Source organism: Podarcis melisellensis (assembly GCF_964234715.1).
Source record: "Podarcis melisellensis genome assembly, chromosome: 14".
Lineage (NCBI taxonomy): Eukaryota > Metazoa > Chordata > Lepidosauria > Squamata > Lacertidae > Podarcis > Podarcis melisellensis.
Genome location: NC_138546.1, coordinates 39938822 through 39966770, shown reverse-complemented (window position 1 = coordinate 39966770; position 27949 = coordinate 39938822). Strand labels below are relative to the sequence as shown.

Genomic DNA, 27949 nt, shown 5'->3' with positions numbered 1-27949 from the left:
CTACTGCCTATTTACATGGGATGCATTAATCACACAGTAACAGTACATGTGTCCAACATCTGTACCTTCACAGCTGGCTCCAGTCTGGTCCAGTGCAAAGCCACGCTGGCATTCACAACTAAAGCTTCCAGGTGTGTTTTGACAAACACCTTTAGACCCACAAAGATTGACATCTGTGGCACATTCATTGTTATCTAAAAGGAAAATAGGTGGAAAAGTCAGCTGGTTTGCTCAGTTTTTGTTCATCTTGAAAATGACTACTAAACAACCTCTATTGTGAAAAGCTCTCATCTCAGAATACAGACTGGTTATTCGTCTTTCATATTCAAACCATGGAAAACAAGGTAAGTGTACAAGATTTATAACAAGTATGATCTGAGAAGATATTTTCATTGGATCTTTACAATGACAGCAACACAGGCCAGATATATGTCACATATTTGAAGCACATTAAATGCACCTTTAAAGCACATGGTTCCCCCAAAGAATGTTGAGAACTGCAATTTATTAAAGGTGATAGAAATTGTTCTGTGAAGGGGGGACAACTACAGTTCCCATAATTATTTTGGGGGAAGTCATGTGCTTTTAATGTGCATTGATTGTGTTTTAAATGCAATGGGGAAATGGTGAGCATGAGGCTGGATTCAAGATCTATCTTAGAGTATTGTGTGAAATTTAGGGAGAAACACAGCATCCTGTGGCCAGTTGGGAGCCTGTTGTCAAATCATCCCTGTGGACAACTGACAGTTGAATCATAGAATTGGCACGTCGGAAGGGGCATGGTGGGTCATTTAGTCCAAAACCCTGCAATGCAGGAATCTCAACCAAAGCATCCATGACAGGTGGCCATCCAAGGTCTGCTTAAAAACTTCCAAGGAAGGGGAGTCCGCCATCTTCCAAAGGAGCCCATTCCACTGTTGAACAGCTCTTACTGCCAGAAAGTTCTTCCTGATGTTTAGTCAGAATGTCCTTTCCTGTCCTACCCTCTGGAGCAGTAGAAAACAAGCTTGTTCCATCTTCCATGTGACAACCCCTTAGATATTTGAAGATGGCTATTATATCTCCTCTTGGTCTGCAATTCATCTATGACTAGGATTTCTCAAATCCACTTGACGTGCTGCCTGTGGCAACTAACCATATCCTGGACTAAGCTCCTCTCCCATCCTCTGGATACTCAACACACTGACAACAATTTGAGTTTTACAGAAGCCACTGGAGTGTGTTGTTTCTGCCTCCCAACATAAAAGCAGATTGTGCTTTCCATTTCGTACGTTCTCTGCAGTTCCCTGAGACTTTTGGGGGAAAGGTTTCCCAAGTGCTCTGCATATGCCACAGGAATTGGAGGAGAGAAAGGGTTGGTGGTGATCACAAATAATGTCTGGCTACTTAGGCAAGCCCAAATTGTGGACTTCTGGCTATGCCTTTGCCTATAAAAAGTATAAATCCTCAATAGCATCCATTCAAGTGGCTGTAGGAAGTGAAAACTGTCAGACGCATTTGAGTTGTATCGTCACAAACACTTCTTTCTTCCTTGATAGGTCAAGTGATGGAGAAAGATCCAGACCAGTAATCAGTCATGAATATATGAATATAATAGAGGAAATATGTAATGGGGAAATGCAGAAAGGTCTTGGCCTTTCAACCATGTAGTCTGCTCTAGATTGGTGTTGTGGCCAATCTAGTTGTCAGCCATTGTCATATATTATGATATTGTAGTGTGTGCAGCAGCAATGGCTGCAAGACAGGAAAAGACAAATAAATCTCAATCTTCTTTCTTACTCACCAATACACGCTGAATGATGTTGAGTAAATCCAGGGGGGCATTTACAAGTAAAGCCCCCGATGGTGTTGACACAAAGGAACTGGCAGTTGTGCTGCTTGGTTGCACACTCGTCGAGATCTAAAAGGAAAACATACACTTTTCAATTTCTCTTCTTCATCAAGGCAAAGGAGCAGAGTGAACCATAAGATGTAAATCCAGCCAAGCAGAAAGTATCAAGGAGCATTGCCCTTGTCACTTTCGATGGAACATTCTTTCTATTCTTCTGGACCTGGTAAAATTTATTTATATAACATTTTTGTGCCACTGTTCAACTCTAAAAAAGAGTCCCGAGGGTGGTTTACAACAGTGAAGTATCAATACAATTGAAAAGAAAATTCAAAGCCAAAGCAATTCACTGCCACATTTATCTCAGGAGTGTGCATTTGATTAGTTGCGAGTGCATTCACATTCAAGATTGCTTCATATTATCCTCTTAGAATGCACTCAACTATGAGCATGTTAGGGGAACAATCCTGTCTTTCACTAATGCAGAAAAGGTGTTTGTTTTCCATAACACAAATTCTGCATGTGCCTGGGTTGTTTCTTGTTTATGCTTAGGGTCTGCAACTGGGTAACCCAAGGTAAAATCGAGGCCAATGACAGGCTCTATCTGTTCCCTTACTTGCCAATTTAAGGGGAGGAAAGAGGCAATGAAGCTTGCAAGAGAACTTGCTGCCAGCCACTTTATCCCTTTATTCCTTCTCAAAATAGCCTTGCAAGTAAACTAGCTCTTTACCACACGTATAGATACACCTTTCAAACAATATCCACACATGAGCAACTTTTACCTTTGCAGCTTCTCCCATCCTCCTGCAAAATGTACCCTTTTGGACATGAGCACTGATAACTGCCCTCTGTATTTTTGCAGATAAAATTGCAAGGCTTTGGAGACAGGTTGCACTCATTCAGATCTAAAGTAAAACAAGACAAACACTTTTCATTTATATTAATAGCGTTGTGGTATTAATAATTGCTGCCCCCCCCAAGTGACTGATTAAATTTATATGCTGCACTTCAGTGTACTAGGAGGACAATTTACAAAATATAAACAAGGATTATCAAAATACAGTAATAACCATCAACATATGTCCAGATTTTCATGGATGTTTTCCTGAATTCCGCCCAGACACTGCTGCCAACTGCAGTATTCCGGATACGTCCAGGAAAATGGGACGTATGGCAACCCGACTTCTACTAATTCTTCTTAGAAAAGCATTTTTGCATTTGCATTTTACTCCTCAGGAGCTGCATGACGAAGTGATGATTGGATTGCATGAAACATTCTTTTCATTACTTTTTCTTCCCTGCTTTGAGTTGTTGTAAATCCCTACAAGTTCAGCTGCTACTGGCTTCTTCTGGGCTTTTCTCTTCCTTTTGTCTTGACTACTTTATATCCTCCTGCTATGTCACCTAGGCAGGATGAAGCCTTCTAATTTGGAGTGGGAAGCTCCTGGTTCTCCAGATGTTGATGGACTATAATGCTCATCATCCATCAGTGGCAATGCTGCCTAGGACTGATAGCTACACCTGGAAGGAAAGTCTTCCCCACCTTATTCTAGACATTTCCTTCTACTCCATAAAACACTTCTTTTATAGAGGCTTTTCTCAATCACTATTCTTGTGCATATTTTGAAAACTGCTATCAGCTCCTTTATCCTCATGATCCCCCATGTTGACTACACTACAGCTTTCTCGGGCCTTTAAGGCCATCACTTGAGAGCCACCTTAAAATTTAAGCATGCGTGAGGTTACCCACACAGATTTGAGCACGGCAAAAAGTTGAGAGAACAGGTTTGTGGTGGCATGGTGAAAAGCACCTAAGCTACATGGCAAGGCCCTCAAAATTCATTTCCCAAAGAACCTGTGACCTCCCAAAGGAGGTTGAATTCCAACTTCCATCAGTCCCAGCCAGAATGGCCAATGATCGGGGTGATGGAAGTCACCGTACAGCAACATAGTTCCTCACCCATCTTTACCAGAAAGGAAAGATAAATAAAATGATTATGTCTGCATATATAATGAGAGAAACCTACCTATACAAAGTGTGCCTGTTATATCTGTAGTATAGCCCTCTTTGCAATTACAGCGGTATGATCCTCTCTCATTGACACATTCTCCATTCCGGCAAACATCATGAATAACCTTGCACTCGTCAATATCTGAAATTCAATAAATAGGACTATAGAGAAGGCAAAACAAAAGGGAAAAAACGGCACACCTGGGTTCAGTGCTACTCTTGTGCTTTTGCAGGAGAAAAAAGTAACTTATCGGTGAAGAGAAAAACATTGATCCTACAATTTAGGAGGATTGTATATATATAAAAAGGAAAACTGGCGATTTCATGCAATTTCACAATGAAGAAAGAAACCTCAAAATGAGATGGAACTAATGGAGCAACAGCAGACCAAGGAGTTGTCAATTAAAGTTTAGAAAATGCTGACCTTTCCACTTGGCTCGCGACCCAAGTAATGTATTGAGCCATAGTCATTACATTTCTTCTCCCAGCTAGATGTGGGAATCACATAGTGTGCTTTATGACCATGTTCTGACCCTTAGGCCATATTTTCACTTCCTCCTGCCAGTCTGAACAGCAGGAAGGCAGGGGAGAGGAAATGTGCAAATAACATTATTGTAAGGGACATTCCTGCATAGACACTGTTGGACATACCAGTGGATAAACAGTCGAAGCAATAGAAAAGACCAACACCTACATGAGCTAGATACCCCCAACACAAACACTTGCAATGGCCATCATCCCCCAAAGTCTCCTACTCTGTCTGGCTCACCCATACCCTCTTTTGCTACTCCTTCACGTTACATTGCCTATTGCTTGACTGTTTCTTTGTTTCTGCAGCACTGGATCTTCTATTTCTCCCTTGGCCTTTGCTGTTCCTGAACTACAACAGCATGTGGGAAGGGAAAGCTTTTTGGTTGGCTGCTTTGGTTGGTACATAACAGGGAGGCTAGATCCTGAAAGAGAAATTGCCCTTTCCAAGGTTTGTTTGGTTTTGGGGTTTTCCCCTAAGAACAGCTCGGATTGCATGGAAGAAGCAGTCCTGTGTCTGCCCCAATCCTCATTCACTTGAGTCTCAAATACCAGGGCTCATCTCTCAATGGGGAGGCAATGCTTAACCCCAGAAATGATTTCATGGCTTGTGTTTCAGTACTTTAGTCAATGAAACCTGCTACAACTTGGGCCAAACTACTGTGCTTTTCACTGTATAAGACGCACTTTCCCCCTCCTAAAAAGTAAGGGGAAATGTGTGTGCGTCTTATGGAGCGAATGCAGGCTGCACGGCTATCTCGGAAGCCAGGAGAGCAAGAGGGATCGGTGCGCACCGATTCCTCTTGCTCTCCTGGCTTCCGGGATAGCCGCGCAAAGCCTCTTCGGGGCAACGGGAGGAACGCTCCCCCTGCCCTGAAGAGGCTTGGCATGGTTATCCCAGAAGCCAGAACAGCAAGAGGGACCGCTGCTTTCACTGCACAGCGATCCCTCTTGCTGTTCTGACTTCACTGGAGAGGCGCTGCGCAGCTTTCCCTCTCTGCACAGTGCCTCTTCAGCGAAGCGGCAGGAGAAACGGAGCCCCTTCCATTTCTCCTCCCACTTTGCTGAAGGGGCACTGCGCAGAGAGGGAGAGAATATTTTTTTCCTTGTTCTCCTCTAAAACTAGGTGTGTTTTATGGTCGGGTGCATCTTATAGAGTGAAAAATACAGTACATGTTACGTACAAGTGTATGGTGACCTTTCAATTAAATAAAAATAAATGAAAAGCCACTTCAGGAGGCAATTTAAGGTGGCTAAACTGCTGCCATGTGAAGAGTTAAGTGCACCTTTGGCTTCATTGTTCTCAGCTAGACCTTCTCAAAACAGTTTTTGGGTTTTTTTTAAAGGCTGATGTGCTACTGTCTAGCCCTATGAACTTCAGGCATGTGGCACATGCCACCTAGCTACAAATTAAAAGTCTAGTTGAATTGATATTTTTGGTGCTTAAGTTTCTTAAACAGTCATACCGTCGCCACTGGTTGTAAATCCACGGCCAAGAGGACAAAGTTTTTTAAAAGCTACAGTGCCCTGGAAGGGGCAGATCTCACAGTTGGGTCCCCATCCACGCCCGCCATCACAGCAGCATTCAGATTTGGTCACGGGGTTCCTGTTGCTCGATCCAATCTGGCACATGCTCTGTAAGACTTCAGTGAAGCAGTAGCCTTCTCTCTTGTCTGCAAAGCAAATGAACGTCTTTTGCAAAACGCTGACAAAGAGACTCTGATTTTGGGGAGCAGGACAGAGGGAGACAGGGACTGAAAGCAGGAATATAAGAGAAAGAAGGGCATACTTAGCCATATTTAGCAACTGTAACAGGGAGAATGAAAACCAGGCAGCAATAAGAAAGAGGACATTAAGTCTGGAAGAAAGAAAGAAAAAGTCATTGAGTGAAGAATCCAAAGAAGACACAAAGGAAGAAATAATCAGAGTTAGAATATTCCAAAGAATTCTTAGGTAACAACAGAACAATTCAGTGCTTGGTAACATAAAGACAGAAGAAGATTAATAGCTAGATTCATACAATCCTGGCCCTCCTAAAGTTATGTAGATAAATATTTGCAGTAATGTACCCAGTAGTTCCCTAAAATGACAGCTGAACAGCCAACACAGTAAATTTCAGCTGAATTGAACATGCTCAATTAACAGATTTTGTGATAGTAGGAGAGCTCACTAATAAGAGATAAAAAATATTTACTGCTCTGACCCATTCCGCTGTACTTTTCTCTGGCCCCACACCTACCTATGCATTCATTCTGAGCTTCGTTGACGGTGAAACCATCATGGCATTCACATTTGTAACTTCCTTGTGTGTTTACGCATCGTCCATGTTCACACAATCCAGGTTTGGTTTGACATTCATTCTCATCTGTATATTTTTAAGGATATGCCACAAAATTATCACCATTAGTATTTCCACATCTACATGAAGATGCAGCTAGCTGTTAACTTGATTCGAAAGCAATATATATTTATAAGAAGATTTTTAAAGCGCAACAAAAAAACCTGACTTCTCATTTAAACTAAACTCACCATGAGTGTTCAAAAATGGATCGAAATAAACAATTACATTTGTTTCCTATGACTTTTCGCAGGACAATATGTATTGATGCATTATTATCTTAGGGTCAAACCAGATGATTTATTGACAATCTGTGGTCAGACCTCTTGTCTCTTTTAATTTATTTTAAAAGCAGATGGGTGGAGGCTGAACTGGATCAATCCAGTTGCAGGCCCAGTTGTCGTGCTCCCCAGTTCCCCAACCCTCTGAAAATTAAAAGACAACTGAGGCCACAACTTTATTGAATACAGAAGTTTGGATCTTGTGCTTTATATGCTTCTTTCCACACTGTAAGGACAATAAACTAAGCTAAGGACTTATCCTACCCCTCCATTTTCCTCACTGCTTCCTCCCCAAGGAAAATCCAATCTTTAGTGCTGAATCAGAACAAATGGCAATTGGGTTTTCCACAGACTGCTGTTTGTTCTGATTTAGTGCTAAAGAGCAGATTTTTTGGAAGAAAGTGCAAATCCACTGGGACCTGTGCCTAGAAAGCACATCGCAAGCCGAAAACCACTCAGGCCTGTGCTTTTTGGCAGGAGACAAGCAGAAGTAAGGAAAAACCCTAAGGTTCATGCTAAATGACAGATCACTCACATGAGAGAGGAAGTGTCACCTAAGCTCTGGGTACACTTTTCAATTGTGATTTCTTGAGCGGCCTGCTACCCAAGTATCAAAGGATGGTATAGCAAGGAGCAAATCAGAAATATGAACCAGGCATACATAAAATTTGCATTTATGAGGAATTATCCTCTGGAAACCAGATGAAGTTAGTTGCTCTTAGGTCCCACTGAAATCACTGGAATAGGTAGTCATAACTTAAGTCCCATTGATTTAGTTAGTCTAACTATTTTAGCTTGGTTCTAATCCCTGTCTCTATATATCTAGACAGAAAAATATTTTCCGGAATCTATTATAGTTAAGTCATGTACATACATTAATCTGAAATCACCATCTGCCATTAGAATTTCTAGGAGATTCATCGTTACTTACCCATGCAACCTTCACCATCTGGTCTGCGCTGAAATCCTGGCCCACATATGCACATGTATGTGCCTATCAGGTTTTTGCAGATCATTTGCTTTGAATCACAGTCGTGAATTCCATTTTCGCACTCATTCTGATCTGAAAGACATATGCATCGTTGGCAGAAGGTTGGTGAAAGATCAAAATAGCTCATTCTTACTTTTCAAAAAGCAAAAGTGTAAAAACAACCAGTGACTCTGTCTCTGTAACCTTTTGGGAAGAAGTGTGTACATCAGAAAAAAGCAGATAATCTGTGTTCAAGCTCTGTGTTATCATTTTTATGACGCTGATTCTAAATAGAGGTAGTTACACTCCTCTGTTTAGATCAGATTTATTTGTGGGATGTGGCCATCTCAAAGACACTCTCATAATATTTGTTTATCAGTGGTACTAATGATCCAGGTTTTTTGAAAACAGGGAGGGGGAGAAATATGTACACCACACTGAACTTCTTGGAGGAAAGCTGGAATATAAACTAAATGTATGTATGTATGTATGGGGACGCGGGTGGCGCTGTGGGTAAAACCTCAGCGCCTAGGGCTTGCCGATCACATGGTCGGCGGTTCGAATCCCGTTCGAGCTCCTGTCTTTCAGTCCCAGCTCCTGCCAACCTAGCAGTTCGAAAGCACCTCCGGGTGCAAGTAGATAAATAGGTACCGCTTTATAGCGGGAAGGTAAACGGCGTTTCTGTGTGCTGCGCTGTTGCTGGCTCGCCAGAGCAGCTTCGTCACGCTGGCCACGTGACCCGGAAGTGTCTGTGGACAGCGCTGGCCCCCGGCCTCTTAAGTGAGATGGGCGCACAGCCCTAGAGTCGGACACGACTGGCCCGTATGGGCAGGGGTACCTTTACCTTTTATGTATTTATGTATTAGTGTTCTACTCTCCTTTTAAGAAGGAACTTTTTATGTTTATTCCAAAACAGGAACAAGTGGTCTGGAAGGCAAAGGTAATTAATCTTCACACACACACACTGAGAGGAGACTTTGACTGACAGTATTGTATAATTAACAGGATTTCCAGGAATCCTACCTTTGCACATTCGCTTGTCTTCTCTGAGGACATAGCCTGCAGGACATTTGCATTCATATGATCCAAACGTGTTCACACATCGGAAGGCACAAAGAAGAGGATTCTGGGCACATTCATTTACATCTGCATAAACAAACATAAAAACCAGATCCAAAATAAACAATTTTTTTTTAAAGGCACCTAAAAATGGCTTTACTCCTTTATGCCTACTCTCCTGCAATTAAGAAACAAAACAGATTTTAATGTTTCTGCCAAGGGACCTTAAGGGCTCCCCCTCTTCTTAATCCTTTCCAGAAAAGAATGGATTTGGGTTCATGCTGTGCCTTTCTTCTGGCTCAATGTGCCCTTCAACCATCTAGGGCACCCGGTAAGTTTTCAAACTTGCAAGGTATTGATGCTACTCATTTTTATTTTTTCTGCATCTCTGCTTTCTTAAGATTGTCTTTGCCCAAACACTCACTCATATCTCTCTCTCTCTCTCTCTCTCTCTCTCTCTCTCTCTCTCTCTCTCACACACACACACACACACACACACACACACACACACACACACAAAATTCCTATGGTCATATCACAAGGCTCCTATTAAAGAACATGTAAAAACACATCTTTTAAATTGTGGGCGAACATATGAGACGACACAGCGATTCTTCCAAAGCAGCTCTTTATTTGTAAGCTGGAACAGAACTAACTGAGGAGCTCAGTCAGCCTGCTTATATAGAGCTCCAGAACAATGTAACTGTTGCCATTTTCTAAAACTATCCAATCACTGAACGTCACTTTCGATCCTTCATTTGCATAGCTATCTACAGTATCCCCCAGGGTGAGAACTTCAGTACATAACAACATCACAATTTGAAAAGTTATTGTCTAGCACCTTATTTTTCTAGAAAAAAGCACTGAATATTAGCATTTATAGTGGGATTGTCAGTTGGTGGAAAACTTTTGAGATTTAACTTTGACAGAATTGACAAATATGACTAAAGAAACTATTGCTTGTTGTCCAAAATTATTGCTACTGAATATTTTTGATGATACCAATGCAATTATATATTGTCAAAAGAATCGGTCCCATATATGATCTTGGTTCTACTCAGAGTAGGACAAGTGCTGGATACAACCTCAAGTTATTCTATGCCTCAGAAGATAAACCAAGATTTTGCATACTCATGGAAATCAGGTTCCTGGAAGTTTCATATCCAAACTGGGATACTGATGTAAGCATGCATGTTACAGCATCCCAGATACAAGGAGCCTTGAGAGATGCCATTTCCAGGGTGAGTGATGTTCCTGAGTACTCATGAATGCTGCAAAGCTGTATGTCTCAGAGTCCCTGCACAAAGGCCCCAATTGCCACTGAAAAGTTTAGTTAGGGGTAAAAGGAAGAGACTGATGGGAGCTTGCAAGTGTGTTTTGGTGGTAACAGAGGATGTTTGGGGCTCATTATGCTGAGATGTCATCAGAAAGGCAACTGAGTTGCTGAATTTTGGAACTGGGCTTGGGGTGGGGGTGGGGGGAAGAAGCTATTAACTGAGTCCAAATCCCAATCAAGCTCCTCAGAGTATGCCTATTAGAACCATTAAGGACTAAAACACTTCTCAACACTGGCTCCGGCCTGGTGGAATGCTCTGTCTCTTGAGACCAGGGCCCTGCGGGATCTGATCTCTTTCCGCAGGGCATGTAAGACAGAGTTGTTCCACCTGGCCTTTGGCTTGGAGCCAATTTGATTCCCTCCCCCTCTTTCTTTTTTCTTTTTCCTTTCTCCTCCTGTGATGAGGCTGCATTTTAATATTTTAATGCTGTATTTTAATCTTGTTTTTAAGTTGTATTTATTCAACTTGTTTTTATTATTGGTTGTTAGCCACCCTGAACCTGGTCTTGGCTGGGGAGGGCGGGGTATAAATAAAAAATATAATAATAATAATAATAATAATAATAATAATAATAATAATAATAAATATATGAAGAAATCCTAACACTCAGCTTGCACCTTTTCCTCTTTCCTTTCAACTCATGAATCTGCTGTCTTTATTTCATTCTAAACTCAAGCACCCTTGGCTTTGCCCTATGCCTATAACAAAATATTGGACTTACTCACTACTTGGTTATCTCACTCCTTCTCACTAATGAGAACAACAGCCTACTGAAAAGCATGGATGTCAGGACTGAGCATGCCTTCTGAAGAAGCCCACTCAGTCCTTTCTGGAAGGAGTCAGTGGCACTCACCTTCGCATGTCACCATCGGTCCTGGCTCAAACCCTTCCTCACAAGAACATTCGAAACTTCCAATAATATTCGTACAAGTTCCGTTTCCACATGGGTTTCCTACAGAGCATTCATCAGCATCTGGAAACATGAAAAACAAATGCACAGCATGTCATAAAATAGTCTGAAGCCTGCAACTCCAGCAACCTGCCAGATTTTGAGACTCACAGAGGACAGGATTCAATTAAGTTATTATGCATGCAGAACTGGGTCTGCTAATGCAAGGAAACTTCTCTACCTCTCCTCCCCACTGTGTCCCCTAAATCTGCTCTGGGGGGTTAGGAGGAAACTCAGAAAATATTGAGGGGAGTTTGTGGGGACAAAAAGAGGGAAAATTCCTGATGCATAAGTGGACCTCATTTCCCGCACGCAAACCCCTACCCAAATATTCATTTGAGAACAGCAAAAGGCATTTTACATTAGTTTTACTTATAGTTGTGACCTGGCAGCTTAGGAATTCCAACAGCAGAATAAATACTTGTGCCATGACTTACCTATGCATTCAGTTCCTTGAAGGTTGTAACCAAATGGGCACTCGCAGCGGTAGGAGCCATCTGTGTTGATACACTGCCCATTCTTACATCTATCTGGATCCTTACACTCATCCGCATCTTAGCCCCAAAATTAACCAAACAGAAAAGGGAAAGAAAAGTTTACTGATGAATCCTGTGCGGAATTGCATTCTATTGTTAATAAATGCAAGGCGAGGATTGGTTGATTTATCGTCCATAAATACAAGATGAAAAGATAGGTGCTTCTGCACTGTACATAGTTCACAGTTATGGACAGTGGCAAGAACATTTGACTCTTAACGTATGTAAACAATTTTTCTTTCTCTTATAAATTAAATACATCACAAATTATTTAACGGTTTTTACTGTGAACAACCACCACCACCTTCTTGCACACAAATTAGCCAACTTCAAACCACCATTGGTTATGTGGCACAGCATCAGTGAACATCAACTTCTATAATGCTTCTTTTATGCTGCAATCCCATGTACTCTTCCCTGGAAGTAAGTTACACTGAATGCAGTGGGGCTTACTCCAGAGTAAACAGGCACAGGACTATGCTACCACTTTTACAATACTGTAAATTTATGCCCCTTTCCCTCCTTCTTTCAGGTATCTTGTCTATCCATTTTCTTCTCCCTCTTCCTTCAGGTCTTCATACAGTTCCTTCTCTTTTGTTCTCTTGCTCTCCCCCTCCAACTGTGCTTCCCTCCCCCAAGTTCCCTCAACTTTCTGCTCTCCCTGCTGTTCCCCATAAGTCATTGTCTAGGTTGTAACACCCCTGGGGCAGGGACCTGTTCTTTCATTCACTACAAAGTGCCAGACATAGGAACAGAGCTATATAAATAGTGGGGTGCCATCCTATAACCAGTAGCAGCTGGTGGGGCAGCACAAGCGGTCTCTCCATGCTGTATGCCAAGGAGGCAATTTCCCCCCTGGCATTTGCTTGAAGTTCATTTCTCTCTTTTTTGAGGAGGGAATCTTTAGGGGTATCTTTTTAGAGCTGCTGTTGTCACAGAGAGGAGAAAAGAACCGAGCAGAGACTTGCTCACTCCATGCTCTCATGACATTGTGCCAGTGGCGTAGCGCGGGGGGGTGCAGGGGCGGCCGGCCGCACCGGGCGCAACATCTGGGGGTTAGGGTTAGGGGGCACAAATCCACGGGTTAGGGGGCGCAAATCCACGGGTTAGGGGGCGCAAATTACTTGCCTTGCCCCGGGTGCTGACAACCCACGCTACGCTACTGCATTGTGCAGAGTGTCAAACGTTTCCTCTGGCAGAGAAAGGCCAGGAAAACCAGCTCCAAAAAAGTTCACTGAGATTGCTTTGAGCTTTGCAGAAACTGCATCTTGACCCAGAAGGAAATACATTTTGAAAAATAAATAGAACTGCAAAGAGCAGAGATTTTATCTGACAAAAAGGGACATTCTCAAACGAGGCAGAGAGAAAACCTCTCAAATGCAATAATACTCCAAGCACTAATTACTTACCAATTGGTTCGCCAAGAGGGCCAACCAGCATGCCGGTTCCGAATGGGCAAATCTGACGATAAGCTTCTATAAGACAAATCAGAAGAACAAACCTGCTTAATGTGGCAACTTTTATTTGTCATCTGATACATTAAAATGTTCATAACCTTGATGAAAATCTTCTAAAGCAGGGAATTGGGAAGGCTTCCCTCCCCGCCCCCGCCCCCCCCCCCTGCTGAGGGCTGAATTCCCTCAGGGGCAAATGTCCTACATCAAAGGTGGTAAAATTGATCTGGCCAGCATGGATCCTTCCCTGGGCCATATTTGACATCAGGTGACAGCTAGGAAGGAACACTGGCAGCATGCCTATCAATTAACTGGCACTAAGAGAACACTTTCCAAGGTTCTTCTGTAACTTCCAAACAGGTGACAACAGGTGCAGGGGAGGTGGACAATTGTTTGGGGGAGGGAATTCCCAGAGAAGTGGTGCAGAGAGCAAGACCAGACTCACATCTTGTGAAATTAATCAGGAGGCCCTATGTAGCCCACAGGCTGCTCGCCATTGTTCAGAAGAACTGGATCCAAAGATCCACAAATGTAAGAAAAACATTCTGCAGTACTATTCAGCAAATTGTCTACATAACAGTTTATGCAGCGCTATAACAGAATGGCTCTGTGACAGGTCTCATGCTTTCACTTGAGTGAGCAGACAACCACCTTTGACTTAACTTTTGTTTTTCTTACACAATGCTCTACTGTGAGGTATAAAACAGATTTCACCGAGTGAAAAGCGCCTACCACATATAGAAGGGCATGTCTGGATTTAACCCACTATGTGAGGAGGCCCTAACTGTGTCTTTCTATGCATTCCAGAGGCACTGCCTATATCCAGATAGGAAAGTGAAAGCTGTTCTGCTAGTAAATGAGCTGCAGATATGAATTCAATGTTATCTTGTACCTAAAGACGAGGTAACAACTTTACAAATGTCTCCTATCTCCATTGCTATTCCATGTTTCTATTGGAATCGTTCATTTCTAATTTCTCTTATGAGTAGGGATTGCAACAACCATTGAGAAATGTTTATATATACCTTCTCCATCACCTGGACACAGTTCACATGGGTCACCCCACCCTTCTCCGTTCATATTGCAGCAACACTCTTGCTTAGAATGGTTTCTGGATTTAGGAGCCGAACATTTCCCATCTTCAAATTTAGTAAAGCAGAAGCTTACTCTCAAATCTAAACAAATAAAAACATAGTATATATTAAGGTTGTTTTTTTTTAAAAAAAAAAACAATCCAGTTGAAGGTACTCAAAAAAGCCAGGCAAGTTGTTGATGAACACATAAAGTTTTGATCAATACATAAGGTGGTGATCTTGGTACTATTGTGCACATACTATGTTTCTATGGTATTTATCTGACAGTCTTCTGTTCTCATAATACCATACACGAAATATATGGTAACACTTTAATATAACTGAATTATCTATACTTACTGCTTGCAGTTACAGTACCTATAAATTAATGAAGTATATACCTCTGATTCCGTATTTGAGCAGAAAACAAGATGTGTGCAAGGCCTAAGGGCATCGACTGACTAAATATTATTTATTATTTAGCATCTTTTCACTTGTACATACTTTATGATAAAATGGTATAAAAAGGCAAACAACGAATAGTGCTAAATCAATGAAAATAATTATCTGAAAAAGCATACTGTAAATATTAATTCCAAGATATGATGAAGGAACACCATTTAATTACATAATCAATCAACAAATCTTAGCCAGTATTTTCTGGTTCTCATTAAGCAAACGAGTTGTACTCTTTTTTTTCTTTTTTTGCAACATTCCAGAATTTTAACAATCCATCTCCAACAGCTGGAACAGTATGAAGTTTCCAATTAAAAGCTGGTTCTAATTTTGCTGTAGTGACTGACATACCTGAAAGGTCCTTTCAATTGGAACATTCAACACACCAGACCAAACAGGAGAGAACTGCAGTATAAAATACTTTATATAAAGTAGAATCACAGTTTTACTTCTTGGGGCAGGCTATGTCCCTGGTCACCACGATGATTACAAATTTCCTCAAGGCAAACAAGGAGGGGAGTTGGAGTTTTTTAAATTGTAAGAGAAGTGTTTCTTCTTTTTCAGGCTTCCAATGTACAGTCGTACCTTGGTTCTCAAATGGAATCCATTCCAGAAGTCCCTTCGACTTCCGAAAAAGTTCAAAAACCAAGGCACGTCTTCAGATTGGCTGCAGGACCTTCCTGCAGCCAGTCGGAAGTCACAGAAGCCATGTCGGACATTCAGCTTCCCAAAAATGTTCGCAAACCAGAACACTCACTTCTGGGTTTGCAGCGTTCAGGAGCCAAAACGGACGAGTACCAAGGCGTTCAAGAACCAAGGTACAACTGTACTACTAAGGAGGCTCAATGAGCATTCCCACTTTGGCAAAGTCCCAAAATATGGAAACAGGGTCCATAACAAGGGTGCTGGAACCAGACGGAAGGCTGAATAGGAAGAGGAGCCATTGGGAGACAACAGCCCTGGTGTGGAAGTGGCCAGTTCCTTTAAGCCAGAAGAGAAGCCTCTTCATGAGCAACAGCCTGTCTGTGACTAAAGGATTATTCACTAGCATATCAAGAGAGGCAGAAAGAAGGTGTTATTGGGTATAAATAACAGAGGATGGGAAATATATTCTGTAGCTCTCATTGGACAGGGAGAAGCAGCAGGGTCCAAGTAACTCCATTCCTCTTGGCTAAGGCAAAGTAGACCATGCTCAGCCTCAATATTATTATTATTACTACTTGGCTAAGGCAAAGTAGACCATGCTCAGCCTCAATATTATTATTATTATTATTATTATTATTATTATTATTATTATTATTATTATTATTATTTGGGGGGACTTATTTGGAGAACTGACTTACAGAACACAAAAGGCAGGCACACGAAAGCATCCATCGATATCTCTTATTTAATTCCTTGCTATTTGTTTAATTTGTTCTCAGCCTATTCCCAGAACAATGGGGGTTTTTTTAACCAAAGATCAGATCAAAGAAACCCAGAAAAAGAATATTGAAGTGGTCATTCTCAGACCTGTCCCTTTCTCCTTTCAGATGTGTTTGGACAACTGCCTGGCATTCAGAAAAAGCATTATTGGTTTTGTATCACCACACTGTGTTATTCCAGCCGAGTAATCTAAGCACTGGAGCAGAACGGAAACCGCAAGCATCTAACAGACAGACAGCTGGCAGCTTCTCTTGCTGGCAAAGGAACAGTCTGAGTATCAGCTGCAAAACCAGCTGCTCACCCAGTTTTGCTGGAGATTCACAGGAGCAACATCCCAGGATTTATAAAAAATATTCCAATAACGAAGGAAGAAAACCTCCATGACTATTTATCCTGAGACAATCAGCCACAATTATGTATTTAAAATTAGCTAATGATTTTCCTGTTTAACAAAATAATTATCAGTACTGCAAAGTGGCTTTTTTCAAGATACTGAAGGAAGTGTGAGGTAATTTAAAATTTAATAAACAAAGACTACCACTCATTTTTTCTCTCTCTCCACACACACACACACACACACACACACACACCTTTAAACTGGGTGGGTATTGCTTTTGTTTGTTACTATGTTATGTATTTTTGTGTTTTTATATTGTAAACTGCCCTGTGATTCTTGGATGAAGGGAGGTATAGAAATTTAATAAATAACAGAAATAAATTAATTAAAAGGCCATTCCATTTCCTAACCCAGGAACATACTACAGCCAAATATTTGCTAGCAATAATAAATCAATTAAAGGTAATTTGTACATCTATTGCAATCCCTTTGCTCTCTTAAGTTCAGAGGCAGAGACAATAACAAATTGGGGGCAGGGTGTCACTAGAACTTTTAAAAAAAATGCATGCAGCTAGTGTCAAAAACCTTGCTGATCGAAAGGTCGGCGGTTCGAATCCCTGCTGCGGGGTGCGCTCCCGCTGCTCGGTCCCAGCGCCTGCCAACCTAGCAGCTCGAAAGCACCTCCGGGTGCAAGTAGATAAATAGGGACCGCTTACCAGCGGGAAGGTAAACGGCGTTTCCGTGTGCAGCTCTGGCTCGCCAGAGCAGTGATGTCACACTGGCCATGTGACCCGGAAGTGTCTCCGGACAGCGCTGGCCCCTGGCCTCTTAAGTGAGATGGGCGCACAACCCCAGAGTCTGTCAAGACTGGCCCGTACGGGCAGGGGTACCTTTACCTTTACCTAGTGTCAAAAATGGACCACAAAAGTTTTAAGAACTTTATAGACTGTGTAAAGAACTGGATATTGAGACAGGGGGTGGAAGCAGGGGGTTTCAGATGGGCTGGCCACTTTTAAAAATGCTCTTTGAACAAAACGAAATTATCCATTTTAGAAGGCTCAAGGTAGAAAACTTTCCTCATCAACTTCGATTAAAATATATCCATACTTAGTTAAGAAAAGAATATGTCTCAAAGGGGCAAAATGGAAGAAATTGTCCCTGTAGCAGCGATGGGTCTTTGTGGTTATTTATTGTTATTTTTGACTACTACAGCTAATGAAGACTGGAACTACTACAGTGGTACCTCGGGTTACATACGCTTCAGGTTACAGACTCTGCTAACCCAGAAATAGTGCTTCAGGTTAAGAACTTTGCTTCAGGATGAGAACAGAAATCGTGCTCTGGCGGCGCGGCGGCAGCAGGAGGCCCCATTAGCTAAAGTGGTGCTTCAGGTTAAGAACAGTTTCAGGTTAAGAACAGACCTCCAGAACGAATTAAGTTCTTAACCTGAGGTACCACTGTACTTGGCATGACAGCACTCTCAAACACTATTGCATAGAAGAAACCAAATAACATATTCAAATACATAGATGAGAACTAATGCAAGTTGCAGGCAGGTGGCTTTCAACAGAGCATGTGGGGAGGAACATATTGATGTTAAGAGAAACTTTATGATGGAAACAATTACACAAAGGGGTGGAGTGCTCTTTTTTTTGCTGGAGGTCTTCAAGCAGAGGCTGGACAGCCATCTGTTGGGGATGCTAGCTGTGGCTTTCCTGCCTTGAGCAATGGAGTTGGGTCAGTTGGCCTACAAGGCCTCTTCCAACTCTAAACTCCAGTTGGTTCACTTCTTGCACATCATTCTTCCCATACTTCCACAGAATAAAACAGCAAGTCATATCAAGGGCCTCTGAATACAGTTCAGAGGAAATCGTAGATTCCTTGAGCAAAGTTCCCATGAAGTTCTTTTTAACAACTTTCTTTAGGGGAGTAGCAGTTTCAACAGGGCAAGGCTAAAGCCACAAGTATAAAAGATGTAAGACGTATCTAATTTATACAGCTACAAAAATTATACCACAAACACTCCTCCTCCTCCTCTCTCTCTCTCTTTTTTTCACCCAAGCAAAGGAGGCCAAACCACAGAGTGGTTTTGGAATTCTGATAAATGCTTGTTCTAGGCAGAATTAATCATACTCTCTGTGGGAAGAAGGAATCAAAAGCAGCTAGCCCCAAGCATGGCTGCACTACTGCCAGAATTTTGAGGTGGAGTCAACAGTCCTGAAGTTCCTGGAAAGAGTCATTGCTTTCCTTCTACTAGCTGCAAGTGCGAAAGGCAGAGGGAAGGTCCAGTTGCACACTTCTTCCACAAAAGAGTTGTGACTGAACTCCAGAGTTTACAGGCTGCGTCAGAAGTGCAGCATCAGTTCTAAACAAAATAATCACTAAAGATAAGAGAGAAGCTTACCTTGACATCTACGTCCTGTTGAAGACACTACAAACCCTTCAGGGCACTGGCAAGTGAAGCTTCCTGGAGTATTGTTGCAGGTGCCCAAGACACAGATCTCTGCCTCTTCTGTACACTCATCAATATCTGCAAGGGATTTATATTTTAGTGCTACAAAACTGAGCCATGAACAACAAAATATATAATAAAGCCAGTGTTTTGCACTACACAGCAAACCCCACTGTGGTGCTTCAGGAAGTTGGTATAGGGGTCGGCAGTTGTTAGTATTTGTACTGGTACTGTATTTGTTAGAAAATGTATTTCACAAAGAATGAATTGTGCTGGGGAAAAGAAAACCTATGTAACGTAATGTAACAGCTGCAAAATCTTGTGACTCTGATTAAGGTCAGAGAAATACTGAATCATTGGCATGTCAATTTGTTAACTCCCTTTAACAGTGAGTGTGTGTGTGTGTCTTAGGTAGTGACAGGAGGAGTGGGAGGTGGAGGTTGTTTTGCTGTGTGGAGACTTTGTGTCCAGAGGGGTCGGTGAGGACAGACAAGCTATAATTTATAGACTGTTTCAAAGGACTTTTAGAAGAAAGAAGACCCTCTCTTGGGCTCAAGAGAGTGAAACACATTGCACTGATACTACTTATAATAGTTGCCATCCCGCAAGTAGAGTTCTCTTCAAAGTCTTGTGTGTGGAGTCTATTTCATCACTAGGGCTTCAAGGATGAAACCGCTGTTTTGCTCTGCATGACTCAGAAAATAGCCAACAGCAATAAGCCCCATTCACACGCACCCATAGGGCATGGGAGTCACTTCTCTCCATGGTGCAATCTCATACTTCTGAGAAGCATGGGCATTTAGCATGTGGGCAGGACACACTGGGTCCATTCACCAACCAGCAGTGTGGTATCGCAACACGATGTAGCAGTTCCCATGGCACTGTGGGTGGCATGTGAAGGGTACCATAGTTTATATCCCCTGGACTAGGAACAGTGAAGTGCAAAACCCCCCGCCCACTGACATTTTTCTGCTTTCTTTGCAGGTGGAAGCGCAAAACTGATATAGGGAAAGAAGGAGGTGGCAAAACCCTCTGGAGGGATCCCTAATCAGCCACTATCCAAACAAGTTACCTGAATCTGTTCTCACTTGGGCAATTAATTAAAATAAGGTTACCAGATTTTTTTTCAATGAATCCAGGGACACTTTTCATCTTCAATGCATTTTGTATGGGGACTGATTTGTAAATCCAGGGACTGTCCCCGGGAAACAGGGACGTCTGGTAACCTTAAATTAAAAGACACTAAGGAAAATGCCATGGATTACCATAGAGCCCCTGGCCAACTTATGGTATCATGTTTTGGTTCCCCTCCATTTCTGATCTTTTATTATTATGTGAGAAAATATACCGATCATTTGTGACTCTCTTTGCTCATGAACCCTCCAAAAAAGCTGCTGTAACTTTTTGCCCTACAAGGTATTTCACACTTGTCCTTTTTTTTATCTAAAATTTTATTGTGGTGAATGAATTATCTTCACATACCATTACAGTTGTCATCTTGTAGGATGTACCCAGGTGGGCAGATACATCTGTAAGAGCCATCCAGATTCTGACATGTACCAGGTGAACATTTGCCAGGATCCAATGCACACTCATTGATATCTGCAAGAAGATATAAACAAAGCAGTCATTGGTTTTCATGCGTCCTAATCCTGCTCGTTTTATTAAAAAGCTTACATTAAATTTCAATATTAAAACAAGGGAGAAGATTCAGTTTCTTAAACAGTGTATGTACTAGGGCAAGGGCCTAGTTACTGTCAGGAAAGATGAGGGATCATTTACTTCCATTAAGCAATTTGATCAAAGATGGTGATTGTGACCTTTTTACCTCAATTTGATAAATGTCCTAAAGTGTTATGGTTAGAAAAGTTCTAGTTGCAAGATATTTGTAAAACTCAAAAAGAATTGATGATATTACAGTGGTACCTTGGTTCTTAAATGCCTTGGTACTCAAACAACTTGGAACCCAAACACTGAAACCCAGAAGTAAGTGTTCCAGTTTGCAAACTTTTTTCGGAAGCCAAACATGCTCCGTTTTGAGTGCCACACTTCCATTTTGAGTGTTACGCCGAGGTCTGTCTGTTTTTGCTATTTATTTTGTGTTTTTGTTTTTCCAGCTCTTTTTTGTGACTGTGTGGAACCCAGTTCAGCTACTGATTGACTGATAGATAGATTGAATGAATGTGTGACTACAGTACATTGTTTAATGTGTTCAGTTTATGAATCAGTGGTCTCATTAGATAGTAAAATTCATGTTAAATTGCTGCTTTAGGGGTTGTTTTTAAAAGTCTGGAACAGATTAATCTATTTTGCAGTGCTTTCTATGGAAAAGCGTGCCTTGGTTTTGGAACACTTTGGTTTTGGAACGGACTTCTGGAACAGATTAAGTTTGAGAACCAAGGTACTTTCGTTAGAACTTTCGTTATGACCAAATTCCCTAATGCCCTAGTGTGCAAGTTTAACAAATAATCTGAAGAAGTGTGCATGCACACGAAAGCTCATACCAAAAACTAACTTAGCTGGTCTCTAAGGTGCTACTGGAAGGATTTTTTTAAAAAATTTCATTTCATTTCATTTATTTTATTTTGTTTCGACTATGGCAGACCAACATGACCACCTACCTGTAAATAATACATATGTGCTTAATAATGTGAAGGGCACATTTCAGTAAGATAATCAACCGTATTCTACAGTGTACCGGTTTCTATAAAGATCTGTGATCTCAGCAGAAAATCCACTCTGTATGTCTTCCACACAGAGAAACATTGCCAGCTAACTCCTACCATATAGAACAAAACATGGCATTCAAATACTGCTGTTACGTTCATGACATACCAATACAGATCCTTCCTTCTCTTGGCATCTCATAACCTTCATTGCAGATACACTGGAAAGACCCCACATTGTTGACACATTTGCCATTTCTGCACAGATTTCCATTTCCAGTGGCACATTCATCAATATCTAAAAGGAGAAAAAGATAAGAAAGGCAAGAGTTAGGGGAGAGAAATAAAAAAAGGGGGGAGGGAACAGAACAGAATTTTCTACTACTTTATTGAATTGTATTATTGCTTTGATGAATCTGTTGTTGTTTGCTTTATATGCTATTCAGTTTGATTACAATGTTCAAGTTTTTTTTAAACTCTCAGTGATGCTTTTGTGAGCTGCTTTGAGCTCAACTTTTGTTGCTGGAAAGGTAAAGATAAAGGGACCCCTGACCATTAGGTCCAGTCGTGACCGACTCTGGGGTTGCGGCGCTCATCTTGCTTTATTGGCCGAGGGAGCCGGCGAACAGCTTCCATGTCATGTGGCCAGCATGACTAAGCCGCTTCTGACGAACCAGAGCAGCACACAGAAACGCCATTTACCTTCCCGCTGGAGCGGTACCTATTTATCTACTTGCACTTTGACATGCTTTCAAACTGCTAGGTGGGCAGGAGCAGGGACCGAGCAATGGGAGCTCACCCCGTCACGGGGATTCGAACTGCCGACCTTCTGATCGGCAAGTCCTAGGCTCTGTGGTTTAACCCACAGCGCCACCCGCATCACTTGTGTTGCTGGAAAAGCAGAATACAAATATTAAGTAAACTCAACTCAACTTAGGTTACTTACTGTAAATGTTCTTTCTGGGGAATGTGCAGAAATAAGACAGGGAGAGCGAGTAGCTATTAGCCCCCACCATCCAGGCTAGCCTCTGCCCAACTTCTGCCCATAGCAGAGTTGGTCCCAGAGCATGAAGCAAGCATACAGAAATAGAAAACGTAAGTAAAGGGGGAAACATAAATTTCCTCCGAAGGCAGGAAGAAATGAATGCCAGGACTGCTGAAAAAGGCCTCAGCATTAGATAACAAAGCAGCAACTGCGGCAGCAACTAAAAAGCACCTTAAGCCAATCCATCAGTTTGCAAGGTAGCACAGAAGTGTTGAGCTGTCCAATAGTCTTATTTACTTGAAATGAGAACACCCATTCAGATTTTGGCAGATCCTTGAATGAAATGGGGGAAAGCCCCTCTCTTCTTGCAGTCTTAATGGAATAAAAAGCAGAGAGCCTAATCTCCAGGTGCCAGGTATATTCAGTGTGGGAGGGCATGCACAAAAAAACACCTTTTGGTGTTTGCAAAATGCAATTGCCGCCTCCACCACCACCCAAATGACTATACCATATTTTGACAGAAAATCTTCAACTCTTCCAAAATGGCCATTATTAGAACTCCCCTCACCCCTTTCTGCTTCTCCTTGTACAAATCCTTTCGCCCTATTGGCAGCTCAAGCAACAGGGAAATAACAGAAACAGAAGGAGGCGAAAGGGAACGATTCAGAAAGGGATCTTAGAAAAACAAAAACGGACAAACAGGAGAAATACAAAAGAGATGAAGAAAAATGTAAACAGGAGCTAGGGGAAAATAACTGGGAGCCAATTTCCAACTAAGACAAAAGATCAAGAAAAGCAAGAGCAAATCAAGGCAGGAGAAAGGAACTAGGTCAGAGCCCCGGGAGCTGGCTAATGAAGCCCAATCTGTGTCACATGACCCTTCCTGTGTCACATGATCACAATAATCCACTGTTTCTGGCTCACTCCTTCACACTCAAGGGAACTAAATAATTTTCAGTATAACATCCAGGAGATTGAAAACAGCCATACTTATTAAAAGAGGGTTCCCACCAACATATAGCAGTTATAGCAGTACACTTGCTATTTCTCCCTCTAGATGCTGCCTCTGGCCCTCAAGAAAGGGATTCCTGATTCCAGTTTGAAGAGCTTGCAAATTCATTCTCGGTTGTGGATGGGAACATGTCACAAAATCAGAGCCAGAATGACCATATTCAGAGGACAGCAAACGTTGCCTATGCTTGTTTCAGTGCTGCTCTGCGGATGGCATTGGGGTTTTTTGTCTTAGAAACCAGTAGCATAAAAACTGTAAAATTCCAGTTCCAGAAGCCTAAGCAGGTGAACTCTGCAGAGTTCCAGCAGGAACCTGCTTCCTTGGCATAAGGCAGCGCCAGCCTGGAGGTTCAGCACCCCTCAAGGGGAGCAGACAATAAGCTAAGTTGTTCTGTCTCCTATTGTGCGGAACAACAAACAATACAAGCAACACAGAGATCAGTATACTAGATAGCCCTGTAATTCTTATTGCATAATATACATGATTAAGTAGCAAAAACAAAATGTGTGCACTTGTTTTTGTTACTAAATCATGTATATTATGCAATAAGAATTACAGTGCTATCTAGTATACAGGACTCGGTGTTGCTTGTATTGTTTGTTGTGTTAAGTTTGCAGCACAGGGGTTTGTTGTTCTCCTATTGTACGGGAGGCAATCCTAGAAGGATTGGAAATGCTACTAAAGACCTCAAATATTTGTCTATTTTCTGATGTATTATATCACGATGTTTAAAGGTAAAGGGACCCCTGACCATTAGGTCCAGTCGTGGCCGACTCTGGGGTTGCGGCGCTCATCTCGCTTTATTGGCCGAGGGAGCCGGCGTACAGCTTCTGGTCATGTGGCCAGCATGACTAAGCCTCTTCTGGCGAACCAGAGCAGAGCACGGAAACACCGTTTACCTTCCCGCCAGAGCGGTACCTATTTATCTACTTGCACTTTGACGTGCTTTCGAACTGCTAGGTTGGCAGGAGCAGGGACCGAGCAACGGGAGCTCACCCCGTCACGGGGATTCGAACCGCTGACCTTCTGATCGGCAAGTCCTCGGCTCTGTGGTTTAACCCACAGCGCCACCCGCGTCCCATCACGATATTTAGTAGTGCCCTATTTCATTATACATAATTACACACACAGGTAATCCTATGCAGGAGCCCACACAGCTGGTGTAATAGTGTCTACGCAGATTAAGCCGCCCAACTCTAGCTCCTTTCTCACCCAGTTCTGTGCTAGGTAAGTGAGGGAGCATGTGATTATTTCCAGCTTAGAAGCTCCATCTCAGTCTTTTCTGCCCGCTCACAAGGCCAATACAGCACCATAATATGACACCATCAATGTTGATTGCTGCCTTTCTCGCCCTTCTCAAGTGGCCTAGTGACTACTATGGTTGCAATGTGCAAAAACCCACAGAGACTCAGTCGGCTTCCTTACCTATGCAGTCATTATTGTGAGAAAGGATGAATCCTGTATGACAGCGGCAGTTGAAAGAACCAACTGTGTTCATACACGTGCCATTTCCACACGGGTCTCGTTCACATTCGTTGATATCTGTGAACAAAAATGAGGAAATCAGAAAGTGCAATGCTATGCTGGTTTTGACCTTTAAAGCCCTTTGTGTCTTAGGGCCCGCATATTTATGGGACCGCCTCTCCTGGTATACCCCACAGAGAACCTTAAGGTTCATAAATAATCATAGTTTAGAGGTCCCGGGCCGTAAGGAAGTCAGATTATCCTCCACCAGGGCCAGGGCCTTCTCAGTGATGGCTCCGACCTGGTGGAATGCTCTGTCCCAGGAGACCAGGGCCCTGCAGGATTTAACTTCCTTCCGCAGGGCCTGGCTTTCAATTTTAACTTAGCCTGATCTTTTATTCTTCTTCCTTCCCTCCCCCCCTTTTTTATGAAGATTACCCGCTCTGGGATCCCACAGCTAATTCTCCCCTGGTCTCCTCGCTGTCCCAAATAGGACTAATTTAGCCAGCTAGCCCTGGTGATCATCTAATGTTTATTGGATGGATTTCCCCCCTAAATTGATTTTTGATTTCTGAATTTATTGTTATTCACATTTTATACTGTATTTTATGCTGTTTTTTGTTGCATCAATTAAGTGTTTTAAATTTGTTGTTAGCCGCCCTGAGCCAGGTTTTCTGAACCGGGAAGGGTGGGGTATAAATAAATTATTATTATTATTATTATTATTATTATTATTATTATTATTATTCCATAACTCAAAAGAAACACAAAGCCACTAACACCCACTAGCCAAGTTAATACGAGGGGGTTGGGGAGCAGAGCTATTCAGGACCACAGGGTTCTCCCCAAAATAGACGTCCTACACTAGCAGTCAACATATTGTGCAGCCATCTCATAGCATCACAGAGTTGGAAGGGTCCTCGAGAGTTATCTAGTCCAACCCCTGCACTGCAGGAATGTAATGAACCGATATGGAGAAACTTGTTACCTTGATTAATTAGGGCCCAAAACAGAGCTTTCCTCTTACAACTCAGAAAGGAGAAAATGCAGTTTCATACGTACCCATACACATAGTTTGGTCTCCATTGGTTTTGAATCCAGTGTGGCAACGACAGATGTAACCTCCCTCTATGTCTTGACATTCTCCATGACTACAAATATTGGGTACCTCTAGACACTCATTGCGGTCTGAAAATAACAGAAGTTTCAAAAATTACTGCTTAGAAACCTTGTAACTATAGGAAGTTGCCCTAAACTAAACCTACCTATTCCTCCGTTTGGCTCAGTGTTTCCTACTCTGATGGACAAATATGGGTTTTATTCCAGTTCCCTCATCTGAGATACTTTAACTGTATACATAAAATAACTGAATGTGGAATCAAGACCCTCCTTCAAAGGAGAGAGATTTGGACTTGCTACTATGGATGGCTGAATCTGTCAATTTTAGTTTCTCTTAGTTTCTTATTTTCCTAAACTTGTCAGTTGTCCACATTTCCACATCAGTTTGCAATTATTATTTTTTTAGTCATCATAAAAATTCATCAACATTTTAGTGTGAATTTCTCCTAATATATACATTTTATATGCAATATATACATTTTTGCGAGCAACTTCCCCTAATAGAATGCTTTGTGTATATATTATTTTTATTAATATATGCACATTTTACCTATTTTTATTAATATATGCACATTTTACCTAGCATGTGCAGTTTTGTACAAATTACTTAGTTGGAGAACAGGATTGCAGAATTCAGAGAAGTGTGAATTTGAAAGGTTAAGGATTTATGCAGCCACAAACAACGTATTATACCTTTTCCAGTATGTGTTACTTAAAATGACTCTCTTATCAACTGGCAAACATTACATCTTATTTTCTCTTCCTATGAAAGCCAGAGCAAAATTCAGGGAAGTAATATTTGTGCCAACATACATTGGGGCATTGTTGCTCATATCAGCAGCTGCCCTGGATTTTCCTGTTTCTGTTTCTGTGAAGGCCTTTCAAGAACAATTATGTTAAGCACACTCTAAGTGACTGCATGTACCCAAGCAAAACAAGACATTTATTCTCAAAGTGAAATTTCACTTCTGTGTCTACACCCTTTCCCCACAAAGGCCTTATAAACAATGTAGACATGTACTTTAGGAAAAGGTGCTCTTCCGAAAACCCAACTATGTGGAACAAAAACAGGCCAGGAAAATACTGCTAAAGTCCTTTCTAATGGCGGTGTTATTCAGAAACGTACACCGATCTTTGTACACATAGGGTTGCGTGTAGCTGAGTTCTATTTGAAATAGATCCATTTAAATTGATAGACCTAAGCTGGTCATGGCCATTAATTTCAACGGGTCTCCTCTGGGTATGTTTAACATTCAATACAACTCATTTGGGGTTGGGAGGGGGCAGCACCAATGTCTCATATAATTGAAATTTCATTAATTCTACTTCATGTTACTGTTATCTGAGATAAAAAGAGGTTGACAGCAGCCTTGGATATTGCTAATTGCCCTGAGAAAGAAATGAGGCAGAAGAATTAGAAGTGGCCAGTCTGTTGGACTCTGAGGTCCTTCTCTGTGTTTGGAGGGGTTAAACCGACCTTTTCTGTGGCATCCCTCTAATTATGGAATTCCCTTCACAAGAAAGCTTGCGTGGTGCCAACTCTGTCATATTTTCAGCACCAGGCAAAAATAGTTTTATTTTCCCAGGCTTTAAGCTGCTGTTTTTGGCATTCCTTCTTTTTTTGGATAGGGTGGATTATCCTTGTTTTTGGCGATTTTGGATGAACGCT

At 41.8% G+C, this 27949-nt stretch overlaps 1 protein-coding gene across 3 annotated transcripts in view; it reads right to left on the bottom strand.

The window, feature by feature from the left end:
• FBN1 (fibrillin 1) overlaps nucleotides 1–27949 on the bottom strand; it is a 206176-nt gene that overhangs the window by 9480 nt on the left and 168747 nt on the right. For 2 of the 3 annotated variants that reach the window (XM_081888325.1, XM_081888326.1), the window contains 17 exons: nucleotides 26224–26349; nucleotides 25123–25239; nucleotides 21870–21998; nucleotides 20517–20636; nucleotides 18987–19112; nucleotides 14317–14466; nucleotides 13247–13312; nucleotides 11739–11855; nucleotides 11206–11325; nucleotides 8980–9102; nucleotides 7918–8049; nucleotides 6607–6732; nucleotides 5834–6040; nucleotides 3856–3981; nucleotides 2611–2733; nucleotides 1784–1900; nucleotides 66–194 (listed from right to left, as the gene is read on the bottom strand). In XM_081888325.1, coding sequence (XP_081744451.1) covers nucleotides 66–194; nucleotides 1784–1900; nucleotides 2611–2733; nucleotides 3856–3981; nucleotides 5834–6040; nucleotides 6607–6732; nucleotides 7918–8049; nucleotides 8980–9102; nucleotides 11206–11325; nucleotides 11739–11855; nucleotides 13247–13312; nucleotides 14317–14466; nucleotides 18987–19112; nucleotides 20517–20636; nucleotides 21870–21998; nucleotides 25123–25239; nucleotides 26224–26349 — 2154 coding nt within the window. Of the gene's footprint in view, nucleotides 1–65; nucleotides 195–1783; nucleotides 1901–2610; nucleotides 2734–3855; nucleotides 3982–5833; nucleotides 6041–6060; nucleotides 6226–6606; nucleotides 6733–7917; nucleotides 8050–8979; nucleotides 9103–11205; nucleotides 11326–11738; nucleotides 11856–13246; nucleotides 13313–14316; nucleotides 14467–18986; nucleotides 19113–20516; nucleotides 20637–21869; nucleotides 21999–25122; nucleotides 25240–26223; nucleotides 26350–27949 lie in introns of those variants that run through there. The other variant, XM_081888327.1, reaches the window with a different exon arrangement.